This window comes from Mastigoproctus giganteus, chromosome 10 (assembly GCF_048544385.1).
Source record: "Mastigoproctus giganteus isolate SK-2022 chromosome 10, ASM4854438v1, whole genome shotgun sequence".
Lineage (NCBI taxonomy): Eukaryota > Metazoa > Arthropoda > Arachnida > Uropygi > Thelyphonidae > Mastigoproctus > Mastigoproctus giganteus.
The window spans coordinates 133,755,957-133,768,280 of NC_143584.1; the positions used below are offsets into that span (position 1 = coordinate 133,755,957).

Genomic DNA, 12,324 nt, shown 5'->3' on the forward strand with positions numbered 1-12,324 from the left:
CTTATACACCTCAATTAGATCACCTCGCCGATGCCTAGTCTCTAGACGATGCAATTTGCAGAACATAACCCTTCCTTCCATTCATCAATCTCGTTGCCCTTCTCTGAACTCATTCTGGCAGCTTTACATCCTTCCTAAAATGAGACCTCCAGACCTGTGTGCAGTACTCAAGGTGTGGCCTGACTGCCTTATACAAGGGGACAATCACCTCCTTATCTCTGTTAGAAAAATTCCTGTATATCATTGACAAGACACCATAAGCTACTCTTGCAGCCTGTCTGCACAATTACCCCCAAGTCCTTTTCATTCTCCACTACCCTGAGCATAGTACCACATGGTTGGTATGTTACTCTGGGGTTACTGCTACCCATATGCAGTACTTTACATTTGTCAATGTTAAACTTCAGTTGCCACCTCTCAACCCATCTGCTCAACTTTTCTAGATCCTGTAGCACTAGTGTACTGTCATTAGTGTCATTAATAACCCCGTCAACCTTCGTATCGTCTGCAAACTTGGACACTAAGGTTGATATACATATACATCATCAATATCATTAATAAATACAGAAAACAACAATGAACCCTGAGGGACTCCGCTAATAACATTAGTCCACAAAGAGCAGTGTCCATTGATTAACACTCTCTGTCTTCTCTCACTCAACCATCCCTTTATCCATAGCAACAGTTTGCCTCCAATGCCACACTTCTCCAATTTGTGCAGCAGTCTTCCATATGCAACAGTATCAAAAGCCTTTCTAAGATCCAAATATATGATATCAAAGTTATTCCCTGCATCCAGTTTCTTTGTGACCACATCATAGTATCCAATCAAATTGGTCAGACAAGACTTCCCCTTAACAAAACCATTCTGTGTCCAATCTCTTACTGAAGTTTTGTCTAGATGATCCTGCAGTGCTTCTTTAACCAGTGCCTTCATTAATTTTCCTGGAACAGAAGTTAAACTAACAGGTCTGTAATTACTTATGTTGCCCTTTGAGCCTCCTTTGTGAATTAGAGTCACATTTGCACATCTCCAGTACATGGGTACCTCCCCTGAGTCCAAGGAAGCTCTCATAATTATGGCTAAGGGTTTGCTTACTTCCTTTACTGTGTCCTTTAATATAACTGAATAGATCCCATCTACCCCAGGTGCCTTTCTTATGTTTATCTTCAACAATTTCTCCTCCACTTTCCTCTCAGTTATTAAAAAATCATCTAGCTCACTGCCAGAGTTTAATTCACCTCTGGCATTCCCCTCTCTGAATAACTCTTCATGTGTGAATGTAGATGCAAAATACTCATTTAGTTTGTTAGCTATCTGAGCAAGGTCATCAACAGTTGAACCATCGATATCCAGTGGACCGATCTGATTCATCCCCTTCCTTCTACAGTTTACATAAGTAAAGAACTCTTTGCTATTTTTCTTTGCATCCTTTGCCAAAGATTTCTCGTAATCTACCTTTGCCTTCCTAATCTTCTTTGTGACTTGGTTACAGACCAGCTTATATCTATCATAGGCTTCCATGTCACCCATTAATTTATATGTATCCCATGCATTTTTCTTCTCTGCCACCTGTCTCATTAGTTCATCTGACATCCAAGATTAATTCTTTGAATGCTTCCGATTTTGAATTTGCTGTTGGTAACATCATCCGTTGATCCCAAACTGATGTTACCAACCCAAATCCCTTCCCTTTACTCCTGATGGTAGTTGCATCTTTGATCCCACTTTGGCTCCTTTATCTGGAGATTCTTAATGCATGAAGAATCATTACTGATAATCAGATCAAGAGTATTACTGCCTGTAGTTGCATCATGAACATGCTGCTGTAGAAAACAATCATTCAGTAAATCCACAAAAGCCTGCTAGTGTGTGAGTGACCAACCCACAAATTCCATCAATATCTGGGAAATTAAAATCACCCATTATAAGACTCTCTGATTTATTGGCCCACCTTATTTCCCTGTACAGTTGTTTATTATACTCATCAGAGTCATTAGGCTTATAATACACTCCTACTCTCAATTTTGATTTCCCAGTGCTTATGTCACACAAAACTGACTAGACACTGCACTGTCCAGCCATGTCGACTGGCTGTACTTCCTTAGATTTTATGTGTTTCTTAACTAATAGCATAACCCCTCCTCCCTTCCTATACACATTGTACTCCCCAAATTCCATTTATGCATTCCTTATATCTTTGTGACACCACGTCTCTGATATCCCAACAATATCTGCCTGTGTTGTTTTGACAAACACCTTGTCTTACTTTGTAGGTGTTGACTTACCAGTTTACGACTCTGCAAGGCTGAGTGCTGCTTTCTTCATAGATGATGTAATTTTTAAATAATGTATTCTTTAAATGGAAAATAATTATTTTGTATATCATCTTATCTCCTACCTTAAAATGTCATTTAAAGAGAAAATTAAATCAAATGAATTTTACATTTTAAATGTGTAGTATGGAATATAAACAAATTTCAGTATTTTTAAGTATTCATATTTTAATTACAGGTATGTAGTTGGCATGTGTGGTGATGGAGCAAATGACTGTGGTGTAAGTTGTATTATTTCATTTAATTTGCTTCCAAAATTAAAAGGGCAAATGCCTTTCTTTTTCTACCTAATTTTTTGTCAGATTAACTTTAAATATATAATGTGCCTATGTTTATCACAAACCATTCCATAAATTGCATGATGATTACCATGATTATACTCTTCATTTTTCACCAAAATTACACCTGTGGCTTATAGCTACATTGTATGTATATAGTCATTACATTTCAGAATATGACATTCTCAAATATAATGACTATAAAAACTGGTTGTTACCTGACAATTCAAAATGGAGAGCAATAAGAAGAATGGAGGTTTGCCATTCAAAGCCAAGTGAATAAAATAGGACTTTGTCAGAAATGCCAACAAATCATAAGGATAGTTGAATAATTTGGCACAATTTTATCTGGAATTAGCAGGTTCGCACATTAGGAAAGTAACACTAAGTTAAGATTTTACTATATAATGTTCTGGTATTGCTGTCATGGTTTGTACAAGTAGGTAACCATACACAGTTGTCTTTTATACATGGAAATCCATATATCTTTGGAGCAGGAGCAGGAACTATCAGAAGAACATCAGTAACAGTTATCAGCAAATCCAGATTTTGCCTACATTCTTACTACACGCACTCTGATGTAAAGAGAACAAAAAGCATCAGTAATTCTTATAACTTATTAAAAGCTATTCTGTAAAAAGAATAGCTGGAATTGGACCAGGATATGCTTGTCAACAATACTGGAGAACATTCATCATCTTTAAGGAAGCAAAAGTTATGTTGTGCATGCTGATAATAAATATTTAAACATACACAATGAGGTCTTACTTTGTAGCAAGGTCTCATATCATAGCTTAAGTGATTACAGACAGAGAATTATAAATAGCTACATCTCTTCATGGACCAGTGTCACAAGTAGGATCCTACAAATTTCAGTACTAAACTTTGTAGAATTCTGCTTTTGAAACCTGATTTCATTCCTGATATTTATTAATGACATTGATTTAGGTATTTCAAGTTTAATATCTGAGTTGGGTGGTAATTCCAGGATAGCATACCATTTGGGTTGAACCAAAATCAAGATTTTCAATAACGAAACAGACTTGGGAGCAATTTTATAGTGTTATATGAAGTCCTCTGAACAATGTAGACAGGGCTTTTTTTCAGTGTTATATACAAGAACTTTGTCAGCAGGGACAAGGAAGGTAACACTAAGGATAATCAAGAAAGTGATAGTCCTATTCTATAAAGCAGTGATTAGGCTGCATCTTGATTACTACATGCATTTGGAAACCTCATTTTAAGAAATACATACATCCACTGGAAAGAATGCAGAGAAGAGCAGCAAGATTTTTCACATTTGTCTATTTCCTATAATACTTCCTAAATTTTTTTTAAACTATATATACCTTCCACAATACCAGATAGAAGTCTGTTCCAACAATCAGTTACTCTCTGAGCATATTTTTGCACATCTACCCTGCAACCATCCTCTTTCAATCTTGTCCTCTCATGTATATTATCTGAGACAGAGAGAGAGAGAGAGAGAGAGAGAGAGAGAGAGAGAGAGAGAGAGAGCTAATGTGAAAATAAATTGTTCCAACAATCAACTTTCATCTGTTATTGTGGAAATTGATAATTTAAATAAATTCAAGGAAGAACTAGGCAAACTATTGGAGGGAATGAATAGGTGAAATGGGAATGTCATGGGATTTTGACGTGAATATGTATTTCAGTATAACTACATTTCTATCAACAAAATCCTACATTAAGCAAATAATTACAAACCTGGACTAGTAACTCCAGGTTTGTAATTACTTGCTTTGACCTTTGATTCCCTTTATGAATAGGGGAGACGTTTGTACATCTCTAATTTAGGGAAGGTCCCTAAATCCAAGGATGCTCTCATAATTATTGCCGAAGGTTTTCTTACCTTCCCTTGTGCTTCTTTCAATATAATTGGATACATTCTATCAGTCCTTGGCCAGTTGGCTTATTTACATTTAGCTTAAACAATTTCTCTTCCAATTCCTGCTCAGTTGTCACAAAATCATTTAGCTGTCAATTAGAATTAAGTATACATCTAGGATCCCCAATCCCTAAAAACTTCTTCTTAGTTGGTATAAAAAGCTTAGTAGTTTCTAAGTTTATCTTCATGAACTCTTGCCATTTATAATGGCATTTGTTAGCAACATCAGTTGGTACCACTACAAAGACTTGAAAAACTGCCTGAGACTATTGTAACCAACTATGTGAAATAAAAATTCCCTTCCCTTTGCTCTTGACAGCAGTCAAGAGCAAAGTTATATTTTTTAATAAATCCTGATCACAGCCACCTAGTGGTTCCTTTACATAAATATTCTTAATGCATGAAATATTACTGCATCTACATTCACACATTATTATTATTATTTTTTTTTTTTATTATAATAATAATAATAATGTGTGAACGTAGATGCAGTAATATGAGGAATTCTTTAGGGGAAATGGGATGCCGGAAGTTTCTATCAGTGCTGATAATTAGATCAAAAGGATTGCTTTCTGTTGTTGCTTATAAAGCATGCTGGTGTAGAAAGCATTCATTTAATAAATCTGGAGAAATTCTGTTATTGTGTGAGTGATCTGTCCACAAGTTGTGCCAATACCTGAAAAGTTAAAATCATCTACATTAAGACATTTTGATTTACTGGCCCATTCTATTGTCTGTATGGATGTTCATTATACTCATCAAAGTAATTTGGCATACAGCATATTCCTTCTCTCATTTTTGTTTTCTCAGTGCTTATGTCACACCAGACCAACTCACATTACACTGGCCACCCAAATCAAGTGGGAGTACTGCCTTAGAATCTATGTGCTGATTAACCATGAGCATAACTCCTCCCCCCCCCATCCTGTCTGTCCTTGCAGAATTTGATTACATTGTACTCAATATATTCAAATTTTTCATCCTTTGCGTCTGAGTGGTTTCTGCTATGCCTATAATATCTGCATTTGATGACTTAACCAGTACTTCAGATTCATCAAATTTATTTACTGTGTTCCTAAAATTAGTATGCAAGCAAGTGTGTGTGTGTGTGTGTGTGTGTGTACGCACCTGTTTTGCTCTTTGTATCTGTAACACAGACCATATATCTACTTCTCACATGGGAAACTGCAGCAAGCCTTGTAATTCTTGACACTTGCTTTCCAAGCATGTACCAATACAATTAATTTTGCCTCTGCTTGTAGCTGCCATTAAAGTATTATTCTGTGCATCTTCCTCCCATAATCCCTCAGTTTTCCAACCCATTTAACACTGCATCCATAGCATCAGCAAATATTGTTGCATCCTTTCTATTTAAGTATATTCCATCTCAGTAAAAACAGTTTTTTATATTAACAAATACAGACTACTGAGAAAAATTCTACCCTGCAAACCTTGCAAAATCTCTCCTGGGCTGAATTGGTTTACGAGTCTTTCATCATGTATTCCCTCCTGTTTTGAATGGACAACTCCATATGGGGACAAAAAAGGGAATTCTTACCAAGGCAGATTTGGCTTCTGTAAATTGCAGCATCTGGAAACTAAGCATCTGCATGTAGATCTAACTGAGATTTTTAAAAGCACTAAAAGGGTTGAGTAAGCTAAATATTAATAGCACTTTACTCTTTCTTGCACGCTAAGAGACAAAGGGACATAAATTTAAATTAAAAATGGATGGCTATAGAATAGATGTACAAATAGATGTTCAGCCAAAAAGTAAATTCTTATTTATGTAAACTTCTACTCTAGGGTTGCGAAAGTAAGAAGTTTCAATAAATTTTAAAAAATAATGATAATTGATTAGAAGGGATAGGTAAATGAAATGTATGAATAATTTATTGAATTATTCATGGATGACTACAGTGATCTCAAACAGTTTTTAAATTCTATACAGTGATGTTAAATTCTAACATCATCAGTCAGTCCGACTGATGATGTTACCAACAACAAATTGTAAATGGGAATCATTCAGGGAAGTAATCATAGATGTTACTAGGCTTTTCATACTAACAAAGAAATTTTGTTCAAGATATAGACCTAAATGGATGTCAAATAAACTATTGAGACATGTGGCAGAGAAGAAAGGTGCATGGGATCCATATAAATTATCAAGAGATACAGAAGCCTGTGGTATATATAAATTAGTCTGCAATTAAGTCACAAAGGAAGTTAGGCAAGCTAAGGCAGATTATGAGAATTCAATGAAAAGCAACAAAGACTTGTATGTAACATATATATATATATATAGTTAAAATAACTGAGATAAGTAGAATGTGGTAACAAGAGAGGAGACAGGCTAATGAAACTGGAAGTCAAAACTATGGAAAAAGATAGATTATAGAAAGCTATTCAAGGTAGTGTAAGTAACACCTTGAAAGCTTGTGAGATAGAATGTAAAAGTAATAGAGGTGGTAAAGAATGGTTACTGAGATATTAAAAAATGGATATTTAAAATGATATTAAAATGAAATAGGGGCCTTACTTTTTGATGTATTTCCTTTGATTTTGATGGCTGACCCTTGAAGAAGACATTAAAATCATCAGACTTTACAGTATGAAGTACTTCTTTTAATATATTATTTTTATGTTACAGGTACCTATGCATTTTTCCATAGGGTTGACTTCCGGTTTTGTTAACCTGTCTTCTCTCTCTTTTCCGCAATCTACTTATCTACATTCCATTATGCTATATTTAGCAGTACCATAATCGATGATATTAAAATGGATTACGGACAAGTAATCCATTTTAATATCATCTTAAATATCCATCTTTTAATATCTCAGTAACCATTCCTTTACCACCTCTATTACTATTACATTAATATAACTTATATTTATAGTTAACATAAGCGGCAAATGTTTATACCATCAAAGCTCTTTATAGCAATCCTTTTTTTAATGTCCTATGTGGTTGGTCCCTGCCAATTTCTCATTAACATAATGCTATTCATTTTAACAACATTGAAAGTAAAAGGATTTCTCTATAAAGACCATAAATTTCTACCTCATAATCTGAATTTTTACTTTTATATTATAATATTCTTGTTTAAAAATGACAGAACTCTTCAAAAATATTGAAGTGATTAACGAGCTTGCAGCCTGACTGTGAGAAATCATTTTTAAGATTTCTCACGCTCTTTTCTCGCAGTGCAGTAATGAAATGAATATCGACTAGAAATTAATTTCATTAGTATGGCTCAAAGAAAAGCAGATAGCTTTTCCAATCACAGATAAAATTATGATTTTGAAAGCTGTAGATAATGGTATGCATTCTAAAACTGACATTGCCAAACAGTTCAGCATTCCCAAGATTCAGTTCACTATTCTGAAAGATCAGAAAAAGATCGAAAGTTTAGAGAAATCTTCTGCACCGGGCTTTTGAGCACGAAAGGCAAAGTATCCAGATCTTGAAAAGGTAATTTTTGGAATGGCTAATGATGATGTGGCCAAAAAACATTCCCTTACATGGTAATCTTTTGAACACTAAAGCTGAATCATTTGCGCATCAAATGGATATTGAAAAATTTAAAAGTTCAGATGGATGGTTCCAGAAATTTAAGACTCATCATGGCCTGTCTTTCAAAAAAGTGTGGCAAAAGTGCAGCCATGGATATTGATGCTACAAAGGAATGGAAGGAAAATCGTTTCAAAAATGTTTTTCTGACATACAACCACAGTGGCATCTTCAGTGCTGATGAAACTGGACTCTTTAACCATTGGGAAAGTCCAGAAGTCTCCATGCTTTCAAGCTTAGGAAGGCATTACCGACTATATATTGAGCAACCCAAAAGTCATGAATGACATCACAAATCTATGAAGAATGGATCAGAGACTTAGATCACAGAATGAGTGAGAAGATTCAAAAAATTTTACTGTTTTTTTGGATAACTGCACCCCTCATTGTCAAGTAAATGATCTGCATGCATCACTGTTGAGTACCACTATCATACCACTGCCATCAGATATGATGTCAGTTCTTCAGCCACTTGATCAAGGTATAATCCAGTGTTTTAAGAAAAACTACCAAAGAATGTTATTAAACAAAATTGTGCTGTTTTGAAAGCAAAATTCAATGCAAAATTGACATCCTGAGGTCAGTGTTTCTGCATGGGATGAAGTTGATGAAAAAGTGATCGCCAACTGCTTCAAACATGCTGGATTTATCGCCTTGAATGATGCAATGTGTGAAGTTTTGCATACTTCTTCCTCTGTTAATTGCGAAGGACAGTCCAATAATAGGGAAGAAATATTTCAGCATGTGCATCATCACTTAAACTTACAGGAAAACTTAAGCTTCAAAGATTACGCAGAAGTGGATGCAGATATTAAATGTTTCAGAATATGCACGAATGAAGAGGAACTCATTGCAGACATAATGGAATCTTCTGAAATTTGTTGTGATGAGAATGAGGAACCTACTGTGGGTGAACAAGAAGTTTCAATGAAAGATGCTCGTCAAGGATTAGAACTTGTACATCAATTTTTTTCAAGCACAGCCTAACTGGGAAAGTGAAATAACTGCTATTGCGAACCTTCGTAATTCCCTTTTAAAACATGCTCTACCATTGAAACAGCGTATTTTGACAGATTATTTTAAAGTATGAAATAATTCTCTTGTTAGGTCTTGATAAATATGTAGCCTATATAGTGATGTTGTTATTTGGTTTTTAGGAGCATTAGCAACTAAGGCCATATTGCTCCGGGGATATGCAGTGGTCATTCCCTGCCTTTCTGCATCCTCCGTATTTGGTGGTCATGGGCTCGAACCCCTGTCTAATCAAGAAGCGTGTGCTACGTACTGCTGCTCCTCCCACCTGGCTACAGAGGCGCCCCTATATAGTAAAATTTACAATTTAATTGTAACTTTACTGCACTCTAAATCAGTGCAAAATTTACAATCATAATTTTATTGTTTAATACTGTAGTACACATTATAAATAAGACTATACTATATTGTATTAGTAGAATTACATTAAATATTCAAGCTTTTATTTGTTTAGTTGCTGATTTTATGAATGATTGATATAATGATCGTTTTTCTCATTCCCCTGGGAGGTCATTATATAGAGCTTCAGCTGTATTAACAATAGAACAAGGGGTTGAATCGCATTGGGCCACTTAATGACAATACGTTAACTCTTGATGACTCTGCTCAGGTTGCTGACAAATTGAAAAGGTATTTTACATCTGTACTCACACATGAGGAATTCTTTAGGGGAGAGGGGATGCCAGAAATTTATCTAACTCTAATGTGGAGCTAAATGATTTTGTGACAACTGGAAGGAAAGTTGAAGAGAAATTGTTTAAGCTGACAATAAAAAAGCACCTGGGGTGGATGGGTTCTATCCAATCTTATTAAGGGAGGCAGCAAAGGAGGTAAGCAAACTCTTACCCATAATTATGAGAGCATCCTTGGATTGAGGGGAGGTCTCTATTGGGCTGGAGATATACAAATGCATCCCAAATTCTCAAAAGGCAATCAAAGGGTAACACGAGTAAATTACAGACCTGCCAGCTTAACTTCTGTTCCATGGAAAATAGGTGCCTCCGTAGCCAGGTGGGAAGGAGCAGCAGTGCGTAGCACACACTTCTTGATTAGACCGGGGTTCGAGCCCGTCACCACCAAATACGGAGGATGCAGAAAGGTCAAGGGAATGACCACCGCATATCCCGGAGCAATATGGCCTTAGTTGCTAATGCTCCTAAAAACCAAATAACAAACAAACAAACAACCATGGAAAATAATGGAGTCACTGATTAAAGTAATGCAGGATCATTTAGAAGGAGTGCAGTTATACTGCAATAACAGATTGGATTTGATTTGTTAAGGATTTTGTCTGTCCAATTTGATCGCCTGCTATGATTCAATAACAAAGGAAATGGATGCAGAAAATAATTTTGATATCATATATGTGGGTTTCAGGAAGGCTTTTAATACCATTGCACATAAAAGACTGCTGTACAAGCTGGAGCAATGAGGCATTAAGGGAAGGTTACTGCTATGGATAAAGGGATGGTTAAGTGGAAGTAGACAGAGTGGTTATCAGTTGACACCCTCCTCATGGACTAATGTTATTAGTAGAGTTCCCCAGGATCAGAGACTTAGTTGCAAATTGAAAGCACTAGAGATGGGAGAGGGTTCAATGCTGGGCCCATTGTTGTTTTCAATATTTATTAATGATATTGATGTTGTGAGGTATATCTAGCTTAATGTCTAAGTTTGCAGATGATACAAGGGTAGGCAGGGTGGTTAACAGCAGTAATCAGGGTGAGCTTCTGCAACAAGATCTAGGAAATTTGGATCAATGGGCTGAGAAATGGCAGTTGAATTTAACATCCCAGAGTAACTTATTAGCTGTGTTGTGCGCTCAGAGTAGTGAAAATGAAAAACTTGGGGGTAATTGTGCAGTCAAATATGAAATTCTCTGATCAGTGTAGACATGCTGCCAGGACAGTCACAGGGCTTTGTCAAGGCTATGGTTAGGCTGCATTTTGATTATTGTATACAAATCTGGAGGCCTTAATTTAAGAAGAATGTAGATCTGCTGGAAAGGGTGTTACAGATGGGCAACCAAATTAGTGAAGGGAACAAAAAGGTGCTCTTATCTAGAAAGGTGTCAGTTATACATATTAGGTGGCAATACTCAACCCCATAGGACACAGCTAGTTAACTACATATTAGAACAGGGTTCATCAGACTTTTTGAAGGGAGTGCTACATAAAAATACTAAGAATAGTATGTGTGCTGGATTCAAAAATTTGTCTCACATCTTATATTATCTCTTTTATTAATTAGTCTACTGTACATACATATATATTATAGCTAGCCATAAACAAAATTAATAAATTTAAATAAACTTTTCGATAATATTAATAATAATTTTTCTTGCTACTATTACAACACAAAATCTTTAAAGTTTTTCTTAATGGTAGAAAAATAGATACAGTCAGTCCTCGTATAGCATGATAGTTGTGTTCCTAGAAACCCTCGTGCAATGCAAAATCGTGCAATATGAACAACAGGCCCTATGGGAAATATAGGGTTAGGTCTGTAGCACGTGCAATATCACATGGTCTTTCATTTCGCTCAAAGCATTTCACAATTTCATATTTTTTCTCTATCGACAGAGGCGGACTGGCCATAAGCCTTGCCGGGGAAACACGGGTTGGCCGGAGGCCGGTGTGATTTTGGCCATAAACGCTAGTATGAGGCCACTATAAATTTTCCCGGGTAAGAATTTTTGACCCAGTCTGCCTCTGTTTATCGATATTGCTTTTCTTTTTCTCTCAGAATCTGTAGTGTCTTCACCAGGATGCTTCCTTTTCACACCTTTTAAGTATTTCACTCATTTTTAGGGAATAAAGCACAATTACAAAATGAGGAGGCACGCTCGATACACATAAACAAAGCTGCGCGCGTGTGTAGCAGCTGAATAAACAACACCGTACAGGCGTTGTTTATTCAGGTGTTGTTTATGTGAGGTGTTAATACACTATTAACACCTCACATTTTACTAAAGCACATTTCTAGGGGTTACTACCATAAAACAATAAAAACAATTTCCAGTTGTGTTTCTGCTAGTGGAATCTGTTATAAACTGGCAGTAAACTCGTTCTAATTGCATTTGCGATAATACCGATAGCTGGAATTGTGTGGGTTTTTACGTTATTATGGTGAAATGTGTTTCCCCTTCACTGATATAAGAAACATAAATACATTTTCAGAATCTTCTCTTCATTCCT

The 12,324-nt window shown here is 35.9% G+C and overlaps 1 protein-coding gene across 1 annotated transcript in view; it reads left to right on the top strand.

The window, feature by feature from the left end:
* Window positions 1-12,324, top strand: part of LOC150079292 (polyamine-transporting ATPase 13A3-like) — a 559,638-nt gene that overhangs the window by 426,535 nt on the left and 120,779 nt on the right. The window contains exon 22 of the mRNA XM_090383023.1: window positions 2,516-2,558. Coding sequence (XP_090239149.1) covers window positions 2,516-2,558 — 43 coding nt within the window. The remainder of the gene's footprint in view (window positions 1-2,515; window positions 2,559-12,324) is intronic.